Consider the following 24,985-nt stretch of genomic DNA (forward strand, 5'->3'; position numbering starts at 1 on the left):
CTTAGCAATGATTGGACCATCTGGAAGAAGATGGGATCCATCACGTGAGAATAACAATTAAAATATATATATATATAACTATCATTTCTAAACATGACGTACTGTGTCTGTGACTTTGCCTTTGCTGTGCATCTTTTCTCTGCACAAAACAAAACTGAAAAAAACCTTACATACCCAGATGCGAGGAAGAGGGAGTGAGTGAGGGAGGGAGAGTAAGAATAAGAGGCAGCCTGAAGAGAATCACACCACAGAGGGAGAGAGCTACAGAGATGTAAAGAAAAAAGAAAAGATTCAGAGATTTGCTACTTGCTGCTGAATCAGCCGACCCAATCATCACTCTCTCCCAAATTTCTAGCTTTCTCCAAATCTTATAATTTCTCCTTCATCTTATTGTCATTCACTTTCTGGAATCACAACTGCTTCACAACTACTAAGCTTTTTTTTTTTTTTTTTCTCATCTGTCACCCCACCCCCAACTGACCCAAACATAAAGTAATTTTGCTGCAGTTGTGGTTATTGTTGTTGGAGCCTGCCCCTCTGCTGGTGGCAGCCAGAGGATTAGGATATAGTCGGGCAGAGAGACACAGCAGGATGGCACACTGAGTCATGAGGTAAGATAAGATATAGTGTTTACTTCCATCTCATCCTCCATGTCCATATGATGCAGCTTTGTGGATGAGTGTACAGTATCTATAGAAGAGTGCAGTGGTTGTTTATTTCTGTGTGGAGTGAGTACATTCTTATTCTTTCTTATTTTTTTTATTTTTTTATTTTTTATTCCTAAGTTTTTATTTTTTCACATGTTGGCCATATAATTCATTAATATATTTTAGATTCTTTATTGAAAAACTGTGGACCTCTCTGTTCAATTTACAGTATATATTCAATTCTACCTACTTATTGCACAGTACAGATAACCCAATATCACATTATGTTTCCATGTTCCAGTGCACTCACTGCCTCATTTATTCTGTACAGAAAGTTGTAAATGGTTAGGTCCTAGGTTTGTGGAGAAAGTTGTTTCAATCTCTCCAGGCGAGCATAGTGTGTGGCAGACAGACATTTTCACAGTTGGGTGGAGGCACTCTGATCTGAGCCCTCCCACTTATCTTACTGTAGTAACTGCATTTTCTACTTCTTTCAAGCTCTGTGGTTTTGACATGAAATTTGAGAGGATCCAAAGTCAGGCTGTAGTGTGAGGCTGTCTGTGCACTGCAATGTCCAGAAGAGCCCCTGTGTAAACCCACTTATACTGTATACCCTGCCCTTAACAGTGGACATTTTGCTGATAGCATGTGTGTGTGTTTGTGTGTGTGTGTGTGTGTGTGTATGTATGTATATGTAACAATAGTCAAGTTTCCATCCAAATGTCAAAAATCTGCAAAACAAAATGTGAACGAATGTATTTCCAGTCGGATGCATCATTATAAACATTCTGTGGCGCATAGTGCTGCATGAAATGATGCCAAACACAGATAGTATTATGTTACCATCCTTTCCATGTAAGAAATAATGTAATGCAAAAGTAGAAAAATATATTGTAGTGATGGCCTTGAAAATTTTACAATAAATGAAAATTTCACTTTATCCTGCCAGATCCAATCTGCTGCCCCTACCCCCACCCTAACCCACCTCACCATACAGGAAGCTTCACTATACCACCCCCCTCCCTCCATACCACACACATGTAGATGGACATACACACTGCACACTCACAGATATTTACCCACTGTCTGTATATAGAATTTTCTATTTTCTAGCCTAATTTTCAGTTTCTATACCTTGTGTTTGTTTCATAAACGGCATTCAGAGTGGAGGGCAAAGGAAGAATTTCACTGTACACTGTGACTATGACAATAAATGCTTTGACTTTGACTCCATCATACCAATAATGTCTTTTTTGAACACTAGAGCACAGTCCCAATGTCTGCATCACTCCAGTGGCGTCTGATGCATCACATTTGAGTTTAAAATTTTGACCTTTGATTGAATTGCTCTCATCGGACCACCAGTTGAATTTGTGAGCGTAGCTGGGTGTGTGTGGAATGCAGACTTAAGGGATATAGCAAAAATTAGATATTTTGACATTTAATTACAGTGTTTCTATTGGGACAATACGTGCATGTTTGATTTGTCCAAAATTGGAGTAGTGTTATCTGAGACAGCGTGTTTTGCCTTTGAAATTTTTTACCTTAAAACAGTAATTAGATGTGGAGAAAAGAGGGGCTCATGTACAATTAAGCAAATGCGTTGGTGCAAAGAATCAATGATATGGAGAAGTAAAGCCCAGGAGGTTATTTTGGCTTTACACTTCAGCTTTTTCTGTACTGGTTAAAGTGATTTTGACCAAGGTCAGCTGGTAGCTGGGTCACTTAGATTGTGGTGTATTATCACTGAAAGGAGAGGGTGTAATTAAAGAGAGGATGAATCTCTATTCTCCTTTTAATGAAACAGTAAGGACCTTTGGCACTGGGGCGTGAGCCGTCTGCTGCGTCAAATCCGCCAGATGAGACTCTCAGCTGAGGATGTGATGTGAATGATACAAATTATGAAAATCGGTGGCATGTTGTTGCTTTTGTTCTGAATAGGGATAAAGTCGTTATGAAGTGTATTTTGCCAATCAAATTGAATTTAAAATCCATCACTTTGTATTTAGCACAATGACTCATCCTCTTCCCTCCCTTCATCTCTCCATGCTTTTGTTCCTCCAATTTTCCACTCATTTTCCCCTCCCACATTCCTTGCATCCTCCCTTTCATCCTTCCATATCTCCCACCTCCCAGTCTTCCTCCCAACCTCTGCTTTCCCACGGCAATCCACATAATATTACATAAAACACAGCCCATGGTAGTTAAGTGGATAAAAAAATAAATAGCCTTTACTAAGGAGACTCTTGCTTCCTTTTCCTAGTAAACAGACACGGTTACATAAAGTCCGCAAAGCCTCCAGATGGACATGACCGAGGTCCAGTCATTTGGCCAGGAATCATTTCCAGCATAGCATGGGCTGGAGACACACACACACATGCACACATGTATTGTTGCCCTATTACACAGCTAAGGGCATTTAGGATCTTGTTTTCATTCTTAATCCCTATGTGCTCACCTTTGTCAATACCTAAAGTTAACCTTCATAGTAAATCCAAACCATTGATTAATTTGGGAAAACTCCTGGTTTACACTCAAATCCATACTAATTCAGTTCTTTCTTTGGGCGCAGTAAATAAACACATTTATTGGAGAAACTGTCAGAAAATGACTACTTTTAAATGAAGAATTGATTCATAAAATGCATGACTGAGTAAGCGAGTTAGATTAGGAAATAAAATGTGCAAAGACATAGGATTTACTTGCTGTTTCTCAGACTGCTTTATGTATCTAGTCAGGGAGCACCCTGCATATCTGCAGTGGAAAACGCTAGCTGGATGATATCTGATATTTCATATCGCCACAATGTACTGTATCAGCAGATATTCAGTCTAACCTTAATTTTTTATTCTTACGTATATAAAATTAGACACACAGGTGTCATGGGCTTGTACAAATCAGTGGTCACATCCCTGTAGACATGACTATAGATAGCTACTTGGCCAAGAGTTAGTGCCAGGTGGCATCTCAGGGGTAGCAAATGGAGCTGGCTTCCACTGAACTGGAATGTGCTGAGCTATATGTTACCTACAAACTACAATCCACAATATTTTTCCAGTTTATATATATATATATATATATATATATATATATATATATAATATATCAAACAAATGTCGTTCCTTCTCATTTGATGTGTAATCATTACCAGTGTTCTGCCATAACCGTCTTGTCTTCAAAAGGCAGCTTAAACTGCTTGATTTTCCTTTGGAAGTCATTTATGTCGTTGTGAAATCCTGTGAAACATCCCTTCGCATTTTGTAATACAAAGAAAGTGATGTTGCAATATATAAAGGCCAAATTCAGCTGTCAAACGAATGATGTACTCACCAACAAAGGGTAAGTGTTGAGGACATCAGGCCACACAGGCATAAATCTGCAAGATAATCAGGCAGCACTTTTCACCAGCCAGCTGGATGTAATAGAGTTGAGTGTTTGAGAATGTGAGTACTGTATATCACTTGAGTTATCAAAGTAGTGCTTGCTATCACAGATGTTTTATTGAATTAGGCCAACAGCAACCCCAGCAGACTCAACAGTGTGATTTTTGGCGGCTCTGAACTTTCTTCTCTGAGCAGAAAATGCAACTACCCTCCTAATTCACCACCATCACTCAATAATTTCTGAACTCACTATTGATCTTGACGTGAGAGAGCATATACAGCTTGCAATCCTGTAGAAATACATTTTTAGCAAGCCAACACAGCATTTTAACAAATAAATACTGTATATCAGCAGCCATGCTGCTGACAAACGATCATAATTGAACATAAAAATGTGTAATGATTTCTTGTGACATATTACTTTGCCTCAGCTGAAAAGTCACACTCCTTTCAAGATGCTTTATAACTTTTTCCAGAGCTGATTTCACTACTTTCTAGCTTTCCTTTCAGAGTCTCTCATTCTCTCAGTGTCTTCCTTGGTCCATTTTCTCTGCAATCTGCATATCATATCAGTTTTCTGGACTCAGACTGATTTAGACAAGATAGGAATGCTCCAGCACCACTTCCTTATGGTGAAGACCAGCTGCAAGTGAACAAATGGTGCTGCATCGTCACCGCCACTTCTCGCTATTTACACCACAATGTCAACAAGTTTCTAGCCTACTAGAATTTTGTGGTAAGCATTGTGTAAATAAACAACTCACTGCTTTTTCCAACAATTTGCACTATTTTGTTCAAAGCCACATTTGTTTTGTCTTTGTCCTTGTAATCTGGTAGGAAAGGGTTGTATAAATGTGGAATTCCCAAAACGGCAACAGTTATTTTCTCCTCCATGGATATCTTCCCGTAGCCTCCTGGTCCTCCATCACTTACAGAGGATTTTCGTCCTCTTTTGACATCTCAAGTTGACATTTTTCAACTTGCGACCCCTCCCTTTTATGGGTGTGTTCCATAGAAAATGAATGGCGGCGAACTTTGCATTGCACCATGTTCAGTGGCTTCTTCACCGTTAGGCTCTCAGGTGTTCAGCACAGTGTACCTTAGGCTTAGCTTAGGTCCTGAATGTGAGCCAGGTAGCAGGAAAGCACAGGGATGTTTGTTAAACAAAAATGCAAAATCTGTATTTCAGTTTAACTCAAAAGAACACACTTGATATTATCTGTTTTGATCCCATTTTCATTTAACAAAATATAGCAAACTGCTCAATATTAAATCAAAAGTGTTGCTTTGATAAAACATAGTCTGAAGTTAGAAAGATTTTCTGTTGCACTGGGAGGACTTACACTCATGACCTCAGTATTTCTAAAATCCTGACTACATCCCTGTTTACCATCCTTTTTTAAAAATCATATTTCACCTTATGAATGTTTTAAAATCTGTGCCCTTGAATTCTTATTTGCCCACATGTTGATGCAGAGGGAGTGAAGATTACCAACAGTCACCCTCCTACTCTTCCTGTGCTATGGAGCCAGTGCCCTCACCCCCACCCCCACTCCCACCCCCACCCTCGTAGAGCAGACAGTGTTAATTTTACAATATGTCGTAATGTCATAGCGTTTGTGCGCATCCCCCTTTTCACTGGAAAGGGAGGGCAGTAGTAGTTTATGTGATGGCGTGTGAATAAATTTTCTTTCTCCCTCTACACAGTCAGATTTTATTGTCACTAGTCCTTGTTTATCTCCTCTACTGAGTCAGCAAGGACAACTGCACTATTATGTTGTGTCCTTCTCTTATTGTATATACATTATTGTTGTGTTAATCTCTAACTGCCTGCTGTATGCCCACAGGCACGGTTGACCTCTGTTTGCTCTGACCAGAGAGAATCGCATCACGATCATTGATTCTCATGCCTTCACACACATGTATACACACACATATATACATATATATATATATATATATATATATATATATATGAGATGCCTGCTATATGTCACACACTCTTCCTTGCATAAGAGTTTAAGAGTGGCATCAGACATCTTTGTGTCTGAAATACACATGTGCACACACACACTCATGCACGCTGTAAGTACAGCTGCTGATGTCTGCGCTTAGTGGCAGCTCTAAAGTTGGCACACATCTGTTCATGCATTGATCCGCCCTGCTCTGTGTGCAAGCTGTGTGTGTGGAACGGCAGTGTGTGTGTGAGTGTGTGTGTGTGTTTTAGACATACTGTATATCACACATCTTGTCATCTCTCTGATGATGCCATGTGTGTGTGTGTGGGAGGGGGAGGGGGGGTGGTTTTCCCAACATTGTCCCCCTGCTATCTCACACACCGCATGCGTGTGTGGAGTGGTGTCCGTGCATGTGTGTGTGTTGAATGGAGTTTATCCCCGCTGGCCCAGATGCCCCGGCTAAATCCATCACCAGCGGTGCTGCACAGCGGTGCTAAGCTGGAACATTTGGCACCAAGCTAGGAATGAAAAAAAAAAAAGAAAAAAACAAGGAGCACACTCAGACATACACATATGCACACATACACACAAACACACACAGAAATTGAGTTTTGGGATTTTTTTTTTTTCAAAGAGATTCAGAGGAAGTAGATTTTTTTAGTGGAGGAGCTGGACTCAGGGAGTGGGACAGGAGCTCTTTCTCCGACGCTCTGAGCCTTTTGGTGGCGGTGGGGCCGGGGCGTCCATCCCACTCTCTCCACCCGCTCATTCCCTCATTTGTCCGGTTGACAGGATGGAGCCGTGTGATGACGATGATGAACTGGGGATGTTAACCGCTTTCCAGTAAGTTCTGATGTCCCTTGATGCCTCTTACTTGCTGTGTCATCTCGGTGGACTTATTTGGAGAGTTGAATATCTTTGAGTTGAAGATAAAATTTTCTCTCAGCAGCTCCTCATCAGAGTGTTTAAACTCTTTAATGAGGGCTTTGTTGATGAAGCTTCCTGGGTGGTTTACATAGACGTTGCTGCTGCTGGTTGTAGGAGCCTGTTAAGGGCCTCTGGCTCAGGGTCACAGATGCTTTATGAACACTAGTGTGCTGTTTCAGGCCAGTTTTCAGTGCTTGATCCTTTGCTTATTGCTGTTTTTGTTTTCATCTGAATCCTGTCATGTACATGGATTAAGTTTATTGTGGATTGTAGGAGTTTTTTTTCTGTTTGCCAATGTCAGCTCTACTTTGTGTCTAATGATGGCAGTGTTATTCAGAGCTGAATATTGAGTCATAAAAGTAATCCAGTGAAATGTTTTGGAGAAACTGACGCACTATTGAAACTTAAATCACACATGTGACGCAGGAATCTGGGGCTCATTATGATTGTACATGCAACATGAGTGGAAAACTGCTCTGACATACATAATGACACATACATCACAGAATCATTTTGTCTGTAATACTTTCACCTCTAAAAAGCATTCTGCTGATTTGTGTGTGTATGTGTGTTTTTTTACTATTTTAATGGATGTGTATTAGGTTACAGTGAGTGCATCTGTGCAATTTTGCATCCCCAATCAAATTGGACTGAATGGGATGCAAAGTGGCGATGACATGGTTTGTTTTCAGTCATTTTAATAATGTCTCACTACTATTGAGGTAATTGTTTATTGATGTTTGCAATGCTACAAGTAATGTAGATATATATGATCTTGTCCCTGAGATCAATGGATCCATCATCAGTTTGTCTAAGCAAGCTGTTGGATGTAATACCAGACTGTGTTAGCGCAGGCTTCAGAGCAGCCATATTGTAATCTTGCTCATTGAATTGATGGCACGTGAGTCGTCCATTACATAAGGCTAAGGTGGCTCCAAGCAGCGGAGAAACCCAGGACCTTGTAATTACTGAACACACTTAGAGATTACATCATGGATTGAGGGGGTTTAGCTAGCTGGCTGCTGGGAAGTCTGGCTGTGTGTGTGTGTGTGTGTGTGTGTGTGTGTGTGTGTGTGAGCGGTGTGATAAAATGTTATTATTTTGCACACATTTCTATGCATGTTACTTAATGCACTGCTCATATACAGTATGTAAATATAGACTGTATGTGTGTATACTGCACATTGTTCTGTGATAGTAATGGATAGTCACATGATAGTGAGTAAATGAGGCTTAATTGTTTCCCTCCAACAGCCGGGAGCTGTGTTTACTTTAACTGATTGTCATTTGGAGTGATAATCCATACCTATACATACACACACGCAAATCATGCAATTGATGGATTTGTTAGCTAATAAATCTATTTTGCGAACATTTGGAAGATTTGGAGTTCTCATACTAAGACATGCATCTCACAGCTGTTTGAAATGACTTTCTTTCAGTCGCTTTAACTTATAAAAAAAGTGTGATTCAACAGATCCCAAATTAAAAGCGCTTTGAGTCTAAAAACTTTTCTATAACAAAATGATTTATTTGTTTTCAGGAGAGGTGTAAAGGGTTTGTTTTGGTGCTACATGATAAATGATGAATACTCAATAAGACATTTACACCATTGTATGGTTTTTAACATAAAGCAATTGGGAGAGAAAAGCTTGTGCTTCTGTCTTCTGTTTTTCCTTCTACCTCAACATAAACCCATACAGCTGCTGGTCAGCAGCGGACTGTGGGATTGAGGAGGCGCCAGATCGCAGCATCATTGTCGAAGGATTACAGCAACGAGGTGATAGGTCATTGGCCAGGAAACATGTGGCCCAGAAAGCAGACAAATGAAATTTAATTCAGATTCAGACTCAGCTCTGCTGTGTCAGTCAGTCAGACAGACAGGCAGGCAGGCATGGACTATTTCTTTTAATCTTTCCACCTGCTGTTTCTGGTATTCAAACCACCGATATTCCAAATATTTAAATGTTGACTCAGCAGCTGCAGAAGGAGTGAGACAAGTAAAATAAAGTGACCCTGCTGTGCTTTTTTTATTCCTGTTTCACTGTATGAATGTTTTTTATTATTGAGGCTATTGTGCATGCCAATGCTTAAGCAAGAGATTGTATATTTAGTGGAACAATACAGAGTCACTAGATTCCAAATAAAGAGCAATACCAGGCTGTTAAGGTTTATAACCAAGAGGTAATGAAGACAGATAAGAGGAGATGTTCATTTCTTGATTGTTATTATTCATCTGAGGTTGAAAGTGCACCTATAACCCCCGAGAAATCTCTTTTTTTCATTTTTAGCCAATTGAATTCTCATTAGATTTGCATGGGGGAAATCTTATTCTGAACTTTGACAAAACTTTTATATTAAAATTTGAGTCTAAATTGAACATGATGAAATCCTGCGGTTTCCTGTAGACAGTGAAGCTTTTTTATGTGAATGAAATAAGACACCTTGGCAGCTCCAACCGAATCTAATTCTCTCATTTTCATAAAAAAGAGTGCAGTGAAGTCATGTTTCTACTGAAAATGCTCCTTCTTTGATTATAATCTGCGGCTGCTCCACCTCTGTGCCTGCTGCACTGTAGGATGTTCGTGCTCAGATTGGTCGGGTTGGGCTGGACGGGCCTTCAGGCCAAATCGGTCATAGGCCGATTAGTTTGCTGGCAGGTGCTCAAAGTCTCGTCGTCCTCCTCCTCCTCTTCTCCTTCTTCTGCCTGTCAGATGGAAATTCATGTAAATTCCTGTTGGCCGCAGAAAGCAAACAGAAGTGAGTTAGGATACATCATGAAAAACAACACAGTAACAATCACCTACTTGGCTCTTCCAATTCAGTTTTCAGACCCGGCGTCTCTGGTGGGAAATATACAAAAGCGGTTTCATTTCTTCCTATTTCCTAAAAAGTACACCGCAAGGTTGCAAATCAAACCACCAAAAGATACGGGGTGTCAGCTGCTAGCTTTGATCTGATAGCAAACGTCTAGTAAACTGCTGCTGTTTGCATCCGTATGTGACTGTGACTGTGGAACTTTCTGAATTTGTAAAAGCTTAGAAAAGTGTTGACAACTTGCCAAAGTCAAGCTGTAATTATATTTTAGATTCCTTTTCAATATAGAAATGTTAGCATGGGGGAATACAAAAATGTGCTTTGAGAGTTTTGACAGAACCATATGCACCCTACCAGCTGACAGATCTTGAAACTGCATGTTGTGGTGGAGTATTTTTCTGCTTTTTTCCATCTTGTATTGTGCTCCACCAGCAGCCATGATGGTTAATGACCTTATTTGTTCTCCTAGCTCTTCCTAAAATGATTCTCTGCTCCCTAAATGACTTATTCTTGGACTTGTTTGTTGCTGACTTGTTGGCTTTCTGTTAAATGGTATCAGTTAGATGTGAATGTTGGAGTTGTTGTGTGTGTCTTTAATCTCATTGTTGTTGTTCATCCAGGAGCTAATGGAAGCAGATGATGACAATCTCACTGGCAATACCATTTATCACACAAACACAATATCCATAGTCTGAGTTTGTATGAGTCTCTGTGTGTGTGTGTGTGTGTGTGTGTGTGTGTGTGTGTGTGTGTGTGTGTGTGTGTGTGTGTGTGTGTGTGTGTGTGTGTGTGTGTTTGGATGCGTGCACCAGACGTGTAGCCTAACCCGCGTGTTGCAGTAAGTGGGGCTTTGCGGCGCAAATCCGTAGCCTGTTTCCAAACAGTCAGAGATCTTTCATAAATATCAGATGAGCTAATGTGGTAAAGCCACAATCCGTTAATGACTAAATGCAGACATGGCAGCGACTCCGCCAGTTAAGAAACATTTACATTCAGCAGGGTTATCACACGATGTTTATCTCCCGCATGTCTACCGCAGCAACTGTGAGATTAAAACCCATATTGCATATGTTCTGAGCTGTGTCCCCATGCGTGTTTAATGACTACAACAGATGGATGAGATTTGGATTAACAAGTTTTCTGCCACCCTTAATACTTTGTTTGTTACATTATATTGTTTGATGCTACAACTTTCATGTCAGTCTGAAAAATGCACAGAACTTTGAACATCAGAAGCTTAGTCTTTATAGCAGGAATATAACTTGAAATGTAAGTTTTGGCATCATTAGCATTCAGATCACCACAGAACTTCAACATCCATCATTACAAGGCCTTTGTCCCCTAGTTCTTAATATCAGTAATTGTGAAGAGGCCTGAGCCTACTTTCCTTTGTACTGTTGGTGCGCTGTGTCTGAAATATACCTCCGATAAAATTGAGGTTGACAAGTTCATTAATTCAGAACTAAAATCTACATTTCTTGCTGTAAGGTTGGTTGATATATGGGTTTAGTTTATACAGTGGATAAAATGGCAAGCATGCTACCTGTATAGCTGCATAGACATGAAATGCACCTTTTTTTTTGCTTTCTTGCAGAATCAGATGAAAAGATTGATGTATCAATCTTTTCATCTAAATCTTGGTAAGAAAGCAATGAGTGTATTGTCAAAATGTCAGACTATTCCTTTAAATATGGGATAGCATTAGTTATGTGAAACAGCATACATTATATGCAGTAGGAATGTATTAATAGGCTAATCACAATTGTGTGTTTGTCATCCCCTCCTCCACATGCTTTGACATCTCTGATGAAGGTGCATTTTCCATGTTGCCAGTTTGGGATGTAGTCCTTATGGAGAGCTTGCGTAATTTGTACTGTCACAGCGTAACACTGCAGTCAACACACTGGAACAAGTGAAATCACTTACAAAGTGCAACACAGAAAATACCACAATGCGGCCTCTCTCGCCTTCTGTTACAGGAAAAGCAGTTATTTATTACTTCCACACTCTTGCCCAGAACACTTGCATCATTACTCTGACTTTTTTTTTTTCCCTCTCATCACTGGGAGTGCTGCCCAGTTATGTTCAGCAACACTGAGACTGTTGCCCAAACAAGAACCCCTCAGCCCCCTTTGTCATTACACATTATTGATCATAAGCCTGCATACACTGAGCAGTAGTTTTTAACAAAATCAACTATTTCTGCTCTGTTTTTATATTTCCTCATCTCCATTTAGTTAACCTCTTTTCTTTCAGTTCATACTGTCAGTGTTCTTTATTTTCTGCCACACTTTCTATTTAATTATCATGCAGTTGTACTGAAAAAAAAGCACTGCGATAATGAGAATAAGGCTGAAAATGACTTGACTTGAGTGTTAAGTGTGTGCACACTTGCTTGTATGTAATTACGTGCTAGTTTGTGTGTGAGTGTATTTGGCAGTCAGAGTATTGGCTCTGCTGGCCGCCTCAAGAGATGTGGCTCACTAAAAAGAAAAAAAAAAAAAAAGAAAAAACATCTCTCGTCAGCATTCAGGCTTAGTGAGTATGTGCATGTGTGCGTAATTAAATGTCACGCAGGGCTTGAAGAATAGCTAATAGCATTTTATCAAGTTGTTCAGTCTACATGTGTGTCTCCCATCTCTGCATTTTGATGTGTGTGCACGCCAGGCATGACGGGAATATGCATCCAAGCAAGTGAACGTCTGAAGAAGGGGTAGTTGGAAGATGTTTATTTGTGTGTGTGTGTGTGTGTGTGTGTTTACAGCTTATGCATGCCTGCGTGGAAGCGACCCCCACGAAACGCTCAGGAGTGCGGGGCGGCCGGCAGCTTGCTAATATGCTGTGGAGTGACAAATAGCTCCTGTTGTTTCCCACTCTTTCTTATCTCCTAAGTGTCCGCGACAAGCTCCGTTATTGAAGAGGGGTGTTTAGTAAGCTGACAGCGGGAGGTGTGAGGAAGGAGAGAGAGACGGAGAGTCAGAAACAAAGTAGATCTAAGCCAAATGTATTATTTGTTTAAACCCACATGGAGTACTCGATGGATTTAATGCGTCAGAAACACTCAGCTTGCTGCCAGGTACAGCAGGTATGCCAGGTAGATAAAAACTCACAACATATGCCAGACTTTTATTATACAGGCTCTCATGGGTCCGCGGAAAAGTTTTACAGAATATTATCTTCAGGAACATAAAAGTTTAAAATATTTCTGTATGTTTTTGAAAATGAATGTATGAATGGAGCAAAATACATCATTGATCTCTTCGGTTTCACCAAACAAGATCATTAAGAAGTCCTTGCATTTGATATTTGACATCAAATGACTTCTCTCTGCCTCATCCCTCTTAAGCAAACTGCAACAAGTTTTTGTGTTTGTCTACAGATTAAGAAGATTAAGTTAACTCACTGTAAATTAAATTAATCCATTTTCAAATGTTATCTTGACTTTGTCTGTCCTTGTTGGCAGGCATTGTGTTATTTATGCTGTAAATCCCCCCAATCTGGGTGCCTATAATATATCAAAATAAAAAATAAAAAAAACAGAAAGGTTTTTGAAAATCCTATTTGATCCATGTCTGGATCAAGATATCAATCAGATATTATCCAGAGAAGTATTTTTTTGGCGTCGGTGCCTTTATTTGAGAGCGAACTGTTGAGAGGTGCCAGGAAACAAGTGGAGAGAAAGAGCGGGAATAACATCCAACACAGATCCCCGGGCGGACTCAGACCGGGGAAGTTACAGTCACTGTAATTGATGATGGTTGAACTTTTTTCAACACGGCTCACGGTGTGACCCTGGCAACCATAGAAATTACACAAGGGAAAATGACGCAGGAGCTAATTTTACTTGTTTCTGAGGTCTGTGAACTATACTCTTCCTCGCCAGCAATGAACAAACAAATCAGTTAAAGCTAGAGCATAAAATCAGCCAGTTTATTATTTCACAACAGCTTACTGTACTGTAATACAGAAATGCCAAAATATGTCAAAAAAAATATAACTTGTCACATCTCTCTCACAATTCTTGGTCACAAAAACAAACTAAAGGCTTGCATGCTTATCAAAAATCTGGAATATATCATCATCTGATATTGATATCAGTATTGGCCAAAATGGGTTATGCTACACTTTCAGTTAATGTTGGTGACTTTCAATGTTTGATTATCTATTTGAGCCAGTAAACAATTTTTATGCTAAACTTTCCTTGTAATAGCTTATTTAAGAAACATCAGCCACAAGTAGTAACATTAGCCAAAAAGCTACATTTATGCATAACAATGGAACACTGACAGAAAGTTGAATTCTACATAAAGCAGGTAATTACTCACAATCAGTGCAAATGTAATGTAGATATGCACAGTAGGATATGCAGGTAGGATAATTTTATGAAGGATATCATTATCGTCTTTCACTCGTTCTTCTCCTTCAACTCTGTTAAGCTGTTTCTTTTATGCTTGTTCATACAATTCCAGCTTTCTCTGCTGATCTTTCATTTCAAATCTTAAATAGCCTTTTATATTAAATATACTGTATGATGTAAGCATCCTCATTTCTCTTCTCCTCCTCTTGTCGCACAATCGCTTCCTCCCTGTGCCTCCACTTGCCCTTTTCCCACCTCTTTCCTCCATTCCATCCCTCACTCTCCTTCTCTCCCAATCCATCATCCACTCCCACATCACACCTTCGTCTTACAACTCCTCTCTTTCGAACACCCATCTCTCCCTCTATCCATTTATCCTCCCTGACCTTTCGCTCACTCCCCCTCACACCCTCATCAGCTCTCCTTACATACACCTCCTGTTGTTCTATCCATCCAGCCCATTTCTCCTCTTTCTCACACCCTCCCTCTATCCATCCCCCACCTCCCTCGCTTTAGGGTTGTCTGCTCTATCAGATTAGGCCTGTGTCATAAGGAAAAGAGAGAACGAGAGATTGCTGGTTGGATTAAAGGCAGTGCGGGAATGAAATTCTATGATCTCATTGTTTAGACGAGTCACATAAAGTTGGTGTGTGTGTGTGTGTGTGTGTGTGTGTGTGCATGCGAAGGGTGGTGTCTGCTTTATCCCCTGTAATGACAGGGAGCTGGCCAGGAACTGTCCTGTTGCATGCTGGGAAGTCATGCATGTGGTGAGAGAATGAGGGTTTAATGAATGACTGATTTGCACTTTTATTCTATTCATTTATCACTGTGGCGTACTATAGATTTGACAGCATTATAAATGATTGTATGACTGGACATCAGAGCAATAAGATTGCTTCATAATGAAAAAAAAAAACTAAAGAATTCAACTAAAGACTGCTGTAATATTATGATTGCATGCCTCACACAGTGCTTGTGACCCATGCAGTAAAGCAGCATGTGACATGATAATTTATGTTAAAGAGGACACCACCTCTAAAAATGAAAATAATGACAATAACTTAAAGGTACCCGGGGGAGTAAACAACAGAGTCAATGTTTTTTCACCAAAATCATTGTGTGCATTCATTCAAGGCTAATAAATATGTTGAATGCATTTCCTTACTCAAAAAACATTTGCAAAACTTTAAAGCTGCATTATTTACACAGATTGTGTCCTTCCTGTTTTGTTTGCATACACATATCCACCAACAACTTGTTACCCTCTTGCTTGTGGGTGCATGTGCGCTTAAGGATAAAGCACAACACACAAAAAAATACAAGTAAACATTACCATGTCTTCCAACCATGTTCCATGTAAAATACTACATTTTTAAATGTTTTTTAATGCTATTACACTATTCTAACTACTCAAGGGTAGCTGCACTGTTTAAACCATTTTCTGTTAACGTATTTTAATGAAATGACTAAAGCATGATTAGTATTTTTAGGTAACTCAAGGTGTTGGGTTAATGTTAGGGAAAGGTCACGGTTTTGGTGAAATGTTGAAAACACTGACTTGAAGCATGAGAGGACACGTGATGACTTTTTGTAAGTGTTTTAGCTGTCTAAACCTAACTATACATAGGCTGCAGCATGCTACTGTAATCTCAGTCTGCAGAGTTGTGTGCTCTGTGTGATAGACAATCCACGCTGACCTCCTCCCCATGACAGTATAAAGATGTCAATCTCACGAATTGAAACAAAGTGTCGCCTGTGAACGTAATCTAGGCGGCAACAGCGTTTCCATCAAAATGTAATAGGCAGAGCAAATAAGTCGTACACAACCATATTTTTTGTGCCAGACAAGGTTGGCTCTGTATGTATTTGTCCGCAGAATAGGAGACCAAGCAGCGAGATGTAAGTGGCTGTTGCAAAGGTGACAGTGATTTATGTATGAACATCACCACTATGGGACTCAAGGGAATGTCAAAGTCATCAAGGTTCAAATCCTACTGGCGGAATAAAGAAACTAAGCTTAATCATTTCATTTTCTATCATTAGCTGATCAGCCAGAGGTGTTTTAGTGGGATGGATATTCTTTAACACAAAACATTTTCATGTGACTTTATTGTTCTTGAAGCAGCATCTGGTGAAAATCTCATTACATGATTCTATTATGATTTTGTTGGACTTGCTACGTTCTCCTCAGATACACACAGGCACACAGACAGGTTAATGATTAACTCTCCGTGTGTGTTAATCATCATAGAACGCGAGGTGAAGAAGTGCTGAATGCCAATGTGGTGTGCGGCACACGCTTCGTCTTCCTCGGCTTGCTCACACTTGAATGGTGACCTTGGGGTATATTGTTATTCATTAGTGGACGGAGGCAGGCAGACTGCCTTCTCTTATCTCTATGGGACACAAACCAGCAGTGGGATGCCAGTAACGTTCCTATCTGTCCTCACTGTAATAAGCGTCACTGTTTTAAATCAGCAGAGTGGAGAGATCAGACAGTAGCCTTGAAAGATAAAAGGAAGGTCCTGCTGTCCTGTCTGTCAGGTGCTTAACACTTTCATTGCCTGTCAAAATGACTGTTTTTATATGAAACAGCGCAGGCAGTCCTGTCATCTTTTTAGGTTTTAAAATTCAGACTGTAAGTTAAGAAAGATGAATAAAGAAAAGCTGTGGTGAGGCCAGATGACTAAACTTATCAATTATCTTGATTTGAAATAACTGGCAGACTGAATTTTTCTTATTGATCATGTCATTTTGTGACTTAAAAACCTCCCACAAGTCAATCCATCCCACACAGAGTGATGACAACAACAAACTAGTTTGACATGGATGTAAAGAACTTTCTGGCTGATCATAGTTCATATCATCACAGTGGATCATTTGGAGCATGACTATCAAAATGGACTAGAGGATATTATACCTGACAGATGTTACACTGAATTACTTGTGAATTTTGTTGGCGTATGAGAAAATTGGTGAATGTGAAGTTTGTTTGTTTTTTAAATTCACACGTACAGTACATGCCGAGTCTCAAGTCTTAGCTATGAAGGCCCGAGAAACAGTTAGTAATAAATATACAGAAATGATGAATGCTGTTAAAATGTTGTATTCATTACATTCAAATATACTTGTGACTTGGTATGTTATTCTGCTACAGAGTCACAATCATTTGTTATTTCTGAGCTGAACGTTATGCATGTTGCCATCCATTTTTGTTGAGCGCAGCAGAGTCTTTATATCCGAATGTGACAGTCTGAGGGATCATCTGCTGTCTGCCTGCTGGTCTACGCTGCCAAATGTATCTTTCCCTTCTGCTTGTGGAACATGATTGGCTGCTATTGGATTGATTCATGTGTTGGCAGGAAAATTAAGAGTTGACTGTCAACACACTGTTTTATAATATAATATAATTATAATGATTGTAATCTTTGGGTTTAGGGAAGATATCAGTTCACTCCAGGTCAAATCCAAGTAAAGTCATGATGAAAGAGTCGTTTATAGAGGCATTGCAATTATTTAAAGAAATTAATTTTTCCGTGGAGTGACCTATAGTTTGAGTTGTCAAGAACCAAAAAGAACAGATTTTGAGAAAAGAAAAAAAGCAGAAGTCGCGGAAAGAATATACTTTTTACAAGTTTCTTTCGGATGTGTGTTTGTTGTAGCATGAGTGCGTTTCGCAATGCAGGTTCCAAAGTTGGCACAGTTTGAGTCGCCCTGAGATGGAACACTCTTCATCACATTTTCAGAGAAACTTTGAAAGTCGAACGGGTGAGTGAGTCACTGGAGGTGGAATCAGCGAAGTGTGGAAGTAAATTACAAGCTTTGATGTCCTGCATGACCTTCATGCACCCCGCCCAAAAAGTGCAGACTTAATCAATAAAACATCTTTTTAGTGAGCAGAATTGCTCTTTTTCAAACTTTTAACAGAAAAAGAAGGATGACGGCAAAATCTGAATCAGTTTTACTGGCTCCTACTGTACAGTGTGCAGATTTAAGAAATAAGTCGGGTTTGCACGCAGTCTAAACTGAAATCAGCAGCACCCCTAAGTGAGTGCAGAGATTTTAGTGGAAAGCATCATGGGTAATCAACACTGTCTTTGTCCTGTCTTGCATCCCATTATGAAACAAATAATAATAAAAAGGGAGCTTGTGGACCTTAGCAAATGTTCTATGAGAAAGACTTCATTCACTCTCCTCCACTTCTCCAGTCACTCTTACCTCTTGGCTCCTCTCCATTCTCTTACACCCCTGCTTCCCTTTATCATCCTGTCATTTTTAAATAGGGCAACTCCTTCCACAATCTCTTCATCCAATCTCTTAAACCTAAAGGTACCACTCCTCTCACCTACCTGCACAGGAGCCAATCATTAGTCGCCATGCCCTTTACTAATCCAATCAGCTTCTCCTGTAGTTTGCTCCATCTGAAACTACATTTTTATCAGCATTGCTGTTATTTGTTTAGAGGCTTTTCAGAATTTGAGGTGAAAGGCTGTAGTATTTATGGGACACACTAAGGTCACATCTTCTACAGCCAGTACTATAGAAGCTGTCAGTCTGCTTTATCATCATAATGCAGAACGTATTGCACAAGATAACAAGAGGTTGATGTCTGCAATGTTGTTGACCACACACGGAACTTCTTTATTTTTGCAGGCAGCGCAATGATTTTGCTGGCTCCCTTCCATGTTTGTGGCTCTCTGCTCTTCTGTCAAATCGTGTCATGTCAAATATATTGAGTGTGGACCAATAGAGAGAAAAATATATTTCAAATGCGGTCAGGGCAGATGAACTGAGGTGCAACAGATTTAGCACATTACTTCCAACTATTTTGGTTTGTTTTGCTGTCGCCATAACAAGGAGATTTCCACCTATTGCAATCTAAGAACCTCCAATTTAAGGAGTCACAATATTTTATCATTTTTAAACTGGCGTCAGGATTGATTTCTTAAAACTGCTCCCAGGGATGTACAACTGTACTGTAGATCCCAAAATAGCTTCCATCTGTACATTATAAAAATACAGACAGGAGATGAAAACAGATAAAAGGGTCTTCATTTATTTGTCTTTTTGTCATCCTGAGGTTGGGTGTAGCCGAACCTGTATGAAATTAGAGGGCAACGAGGCCTTTAATGTCTCGCCTACCGCAAAGTACGTTTGATGTGTATGCATGCATGTGCTTTCGTGTATGCATATATGTGAGGCCTGAGGGAGGACGAGGGTCATCAAAGTGTCTTTCTGCATCAAAGCTGCTTTTCCCAAAGCCTTACATAAAAACTGCTTTGCACTCGGAGCAAGAGAGGGGACACACATGACGCCCTTTATTCACATACACCAAATACATTTCCACAAGGCACAGGTTAAATATAACAACGTGTTTTTGCATGTTTTAAGTTATCTTAAAATAACAGAAAAAGTCTAAACTGAGCCAAGAACTTTTAATGTGATCAAGTATGCAGTCTTGCTCCTTGGAGAAATGTGCATACTCATAAATAATGATTGGACTGTCCTAAACCATCAGAATAACTTTTATGAATTGTGAAGTCTTATGGTGTTCAACTTGAGGTTCCATTTCTCTCATCTCACGTGTCGGAAAAATGAGGGTAAGAAAAATGTACTGACTCAATCTTCCTTTCATAAGAGAGCTGAAAACACGCACTTCCTTTCATTACACGCGCAGTTAAGTTGAAATGGATTACATGGAATGCTAAACATACTTTCCACTCTTTTGCATTCAATTAAAGTTTATCGTCACCACTGAGGTTCATTTGTGTTTCGTCCTTGGCCCCTTGTGGCACGGGGCCAGCAGGGGCAGCATCTTGCTAAGGCTGAACCATCTGTGCGCGTGAGCACATACAGACACACGCACACAAAGCTCTGACTCGTTGTCAGTGAGTTTGACGACAGGCTTTGTGAAGGGATGTGTGTGTATTTGTGTACATGCACAACAAAGAAAACAAAGTCCTTCAATGTTCTTGTCAGAAACAATACGCAGTCTGTAAAAGTTATTAATATTAAGGCAGTTTTCTTGTATTAAGTCTGCTAAAATACGCACTTGTTTTCATTCCAAATAAAGTTGAAAGTAAGGGATAAAGTTATTGGGCCCTATTTTTTTGGCAGATCTTGAAATTGGCTTTTCAGATCTGTGAGATACTTCAGTGCAGTACAGTGTGTATAGCACACAGGTGGGAGGAGAGGTGTAAACAGGTGAAGGTCGTCCTCGGTGTTTACCTAGATTAAATTACCTGAAAATACACCAGCCTGCTAGAAAATAACTTCACACATCAGACAGGTCACTTACAACTCTGTATTAACTCTGTATTAAGCATGTTTATGTGGGAGATGTCTGATTAGTGGGGCTCATCAATCCTGTGCATCATGGTATCCTTTCCAACTTTAATAAAAGTGGTGTTTCGTGTTTTATTCTTAAAATGCATAACAGTACTGTTGTGTCACATACATTACTTTCTAATTGACATTGCGGGTGTATGTGATGTGCTGTTGTGTGTAGCTTTGTATTTTGTATGGTGTGTTTTGTGTGTTTTTTGCTTTGTACTGTTTGTTGTTGTGCTGTTGTATGTTTTGATTGTAGGGGACTACGGATGCAAATTAGCTTCGAGCTAACCCCGGTGCAGTGCATCTTTAATGTTTAAAAACTGCACATTGTCCCAGTCAATAAATCTAATTAAAAAAATAAATAAATAAAATTAAGAAATTATTTGACCATTTACGAGGTGAGATACCGATGAGATTGATGTGTTAAACTGCTTCATTTCACAACATTATCATTGTGGTCATTGTGTTAATTAACTGTTAAAAACCCCACACCAGCTGGCTTGGCTGCAGATTTGTGGTGATGTGTGCTGTGCAGCTCTACACCATCAGACAACCAATCACTGTGATCGGCTAAGAATATGTTTATTAATCACCACACCCTTCCATTTATATTCCACTTTGCACTTTGCGCAGCTGCACATGCATGAATCAAAATAGCAGGTGTGCTTGGAGTCGTCCACACAGTCTGTGCTTTGGAGACACGTGAAATAAAGCAGTTTACCCACACGTGCAAAAGATAACTAAATGTTTATCAGGCCTTCTTACTTTTCCATTCATTAGAGAAGCAATCACTGTTAATTTTAAAATTAATGCAAAGCCAAATGTTCCTTCTGGATGAGTGTCAAAAAGCCCGTCTGTAGTCTAGAAGACTAATGCTTACTTGCGTCATGTGATGGTGCTCTGTATGAGTATGCACACGCACAAGCTCACTTAGTGAAACCAAACTGGGGGAAAAAAAGAAAAACCTGAGAGACGGGGTCTTGCTCCCATCAGCGTCCCATTCTGCAGAGTCAGCTTTCCTCTGCCCATCACCGCTCTCTTCCCCCCCCGCCCGTCTCTCTCAGTTGCTTTCTCTTCACAACCAAAGCACTTTTACTGTCCGTTTTTGTCCCTCCACCATCTTTCATCTTGATTTCCTCTTTTTGCACCCCTCCCTTCCCCTCCTCTGCATCCTCCCTCCATCTCCATCCTCTCCTCTGCCCTGCAAAGGGACTCGCAGACCCAATGAATGGAGGGCAAAGCCAGAGCCAGAGAGCATCCGTCATCCATTCGCTTCGTCCCTCCCCCCCACCTCCCTTGCTCTCTATCCCATCCCTCCTCCATTCTCCCTCCTCCTCCTCCTCCTCCTCCTCTCTTCTCTCCTCTGATTGCCGCGGCTAGGATCACTGCACTTCTCCATGCGCTGAGATGGAGAGCACTCACAGAGGGCTCATTGCAGCCCAACTAAGCCAGGTGGAGACAAGCTGAAAGGGCTGACTAGTCCCAGAGGGAGTAAAGAGGTGGGAGGTGACCCTCTCTGTCATCACTTAAGAACATTGTGGAAAGACAAGGAATTGGATTGTCTGTGTGCCGGATGGGGCATTCAACAAAGGTGATCCTTGCTGCCGTTTGAGTTGATTTTTTTTTTTTTTTTACTGTAAGAAAAACTGAATTCTGTGTTCGAAAGGCTTTTGTTGACTCTTGATATGGATCCGGGTTGAAACTGGATTGTCTCTTAAACGTGACGGGATTTGGATTAGAATGCCGATGTGGAGCGCTTGAGTTTTGGGACGTAGCGCTCTGTAGCAGGACCACATGGACATGTTTGGTTTCTCCAAGATGCCGAAGCTGTCGGGGTGAGTGCGTGTGTTGAGTTTTACACCTTAAAGGCACCGAGGTCATTTGTCACATAACATCTTCAACGAGTAAATGGAAGTCCTTCAGTACACCTTTCTGCTTGAACGCCTGCATGTTCCTAAATGTGTGATTTTCTGAGGGCACAACATATCGTGAATACAAAATAGCTCTTTAAAAAACTTTTTGTTCAGATTTCTAGACAGCTATCTTGGGAACAATGTTGAGATATTCCATCCAAAATGTGAAAATTGTCTGTACAACATCAAATTTATTGTTACCTTGAGCAGTGTCTGCCGAGTTTAATAGCCTTGTCCTGCTGTATGTCCAAGGAATGAAGCCATCATTCACTTTGTCCACTGATGTGTGTTTCACCCACAAAGTTTTATGACTCTTCCAATCAATAAGTATTATCAATTATTGCTGACAAGGCTAGAGTGAATGTTTGGTGAAGCAACTGATGTATTTTGTCCTGTCTAGCTAGTAGAGGCCTGTTTTTTTTTCTTGTTTTTCTTGTATTATTTGTGTTGCTTGAGTGACTAAGAAATCACCATGATGGGATCTATACAGTACAACTCCTACTAAGATATGGATATTTGCAGCGGCAACTCAGCGAATGAAGGAAATGAAAAAGAGAAACAGAATCAGGGAGACCTCGGAGCGAACAGATAGCGCGAGGGATTAAGGAAGAGAAACAAGAGAGGACGGACAATGGTTACTGAAAAGGATGGGAACACAAAGTGAGCTGGTGGAGGGCACAGAGGCAAAAGAAGGGTTGTAACTAGACTACTAAGTACTTCAAAAGACAGTTTGGTTTAAGAGGGTTTACTCTCAGTAACCCTATCCATTCCCCATGACATACAACCACGCCCCTTAGGCAATTATAAGGTAGTTCATGGGCAGAGGATTCAGACATGACATTAAATGTCTGATTGGATAGTTGAATACCTTTCCCGGCGGCGGAATGGCAGCAGTGCTGGAATGTTTGATTTTTCTGACAGCAGGGTAGATTGGCAATGTTCCCAGCTGTTCAGAAATGTAGTGGCATTGATAAATTAAATGAGCAATTAGTCAGGCTAAATGCCTGGGGTAAATTAAAAATGTCTTTGTTCTTACAGTTTGTCTTGATTTTTGCATTGCTGTGCTCAGTAAAACGTTCTGTCTGGCTGGTGAGGTAGAGTTTTTACATGTTTTCTTTTTTTTTTTTTTAATTCAAAATGCAGCTATTGAGTTGCGTTTTCACCCAGAGATGTTGTCAAATTTTGTTTTCATTTCACATACCGAACAAGTTGAATTGAACTAACCTCAGGCCTGAGATGTGAAGAAACTCTAAGAAGTCTTAAGACAGGAGGAGACAGAGCTGCAGCAATAATGAGGGGCTCAGCACACAACAATCCCCGCTCACTGTGGTTTTATATATCGTTCACACACACACACACACACACATGCACACTACACGATACACATGTATATAAATACATGTTTGCATGATCCTTGACTCATGTGTGGTCACAGCACTAAGCCCACTAAACATGGCTCATGACAAATCTTTTAAACCTACACATATACTTGGAGGTTAGCATCTGGATCTTCTACTCCTCTCAAAGAAAGAGAGAAACAATGCAAAGAAATTGTACAGTGAAGTTTGAACAGTTTGGAGTAGCACATCTACTTCACTTCTACAAAGTGAGCAGCTTCAAACACTGAACTGATCTAATGTGTTTTTAATTTTTAGTGAAATGTGGTCAGAGTCGTTCACGAGTCCCTAATTCTGACTTATGGTAAGAATCCTGAGGAGGCCACTCTGAGACAGACACAGCTTGTTGTGGTGTGATTCAGCATTGAGGGAAGATTGTGAAAAGTACAACCTTGCTTTGAGAGAAATGAAGGCGCCAGCTCAAGGCAAATCTCTGTCACATGTACAGCTGAGTCTGGTACAGACTGAATAAACTCTTAACAATTGAATATCGAGCTTTGAAACATTTTTAGTGCAGATTTGGAAATACAGAAAGTCGGTATTAAGATTTGAAAATGTTGACATTTTCTTTTGAACGTTTTTTACCTTGAACTCTGATTTATCCTGATGATCCTGAAAAATACTCTGAAGTGACTGTATTTTTCTGTTTGCTGCTTGTAATCTTCAGCAAAACTAGTTTTTCTGAAGCATATTAACACTTGAAACACTTCAAAACGAGAGATAACATGATAATTAGTGAGCTTTAAAGGAGATGTTTGGCAGATTCTTTTACTTTTTGGCACAGCCAGGCTTGCTGTTTCACCCTGCTTCCTTTTTCTTTATGCTAATCTAAAGTAATTGTCTCCTGGCTATAGCTTTGTATTTAATTGACAGACACGAGAGTGCTATCAAACTTCTTTCCATCCATCTCTCCTGTCTTGCTTTGGTGTGCTTTAGAGAAGCTAAACTTTTTAAAATAGCTTTTTCAAAAAAAATAAGTTAGGCTGATGTTCAATTACCAAATTAGCTAAACAAATAAGAAAACCAAAGCACTCAGCACTCATTATAACTTTGAGGCATTCTGTTAACATTCAGAATCTTTTAAACACTGCTTAGAAAAGTGCTTCTTCTTCATTCTGATGTTTACTCTGAGCTCATTTCTTTTCTCTGTTATATTCTCTGAATCATAAAAACAGAGATTAATAGTAAAAGAGTTCCCGAAATGAGTTTTTCCTTGACTTTATTTCAATGAATAGCTACTCTGAACAACACAT

At 40.0% G+C, this 24,985-nt stretch overlaps 1 protein-coding gene across 1 annotated transcript in view; it reads left to right on the forward strand.

The window, feature by feature from the left end:
• The first annotated feature begins 535 nt into the window (after nucleotides 1-535).
• Nucleotides 536-24,985, forward strand: part of LOC122976720 (FERM and PDZ domain-containing protein 4-like) — a 69,344-nt gene continuing 44,894 nt past the window's right edge. Inside the window, exon 1 of the mRNA XM_044345362.1 lies at nucleotides 536-611. Coding sequence (XP_044201297.1) covers nucleotides 607-611 — 5 coding nt within the window. The 5' untranslated portion in view covers nucleotides 536-606. The remainder of the gene's footprint in view (nucleotides 612-24,985) is intronic.

This window comes from Thunnus albacares, chromosome 24 (genome assembly GCF_914725855.1).
Source record: "Thunnus albacares chromosome 24, fThuAlb1.1, whole genome shotgun sequence".
NCBI lineage: Eukaryota > Metazoa > Chordata > Actinopteri > Scombriformes > Scombridae > Thunnus > Thunnus albacares.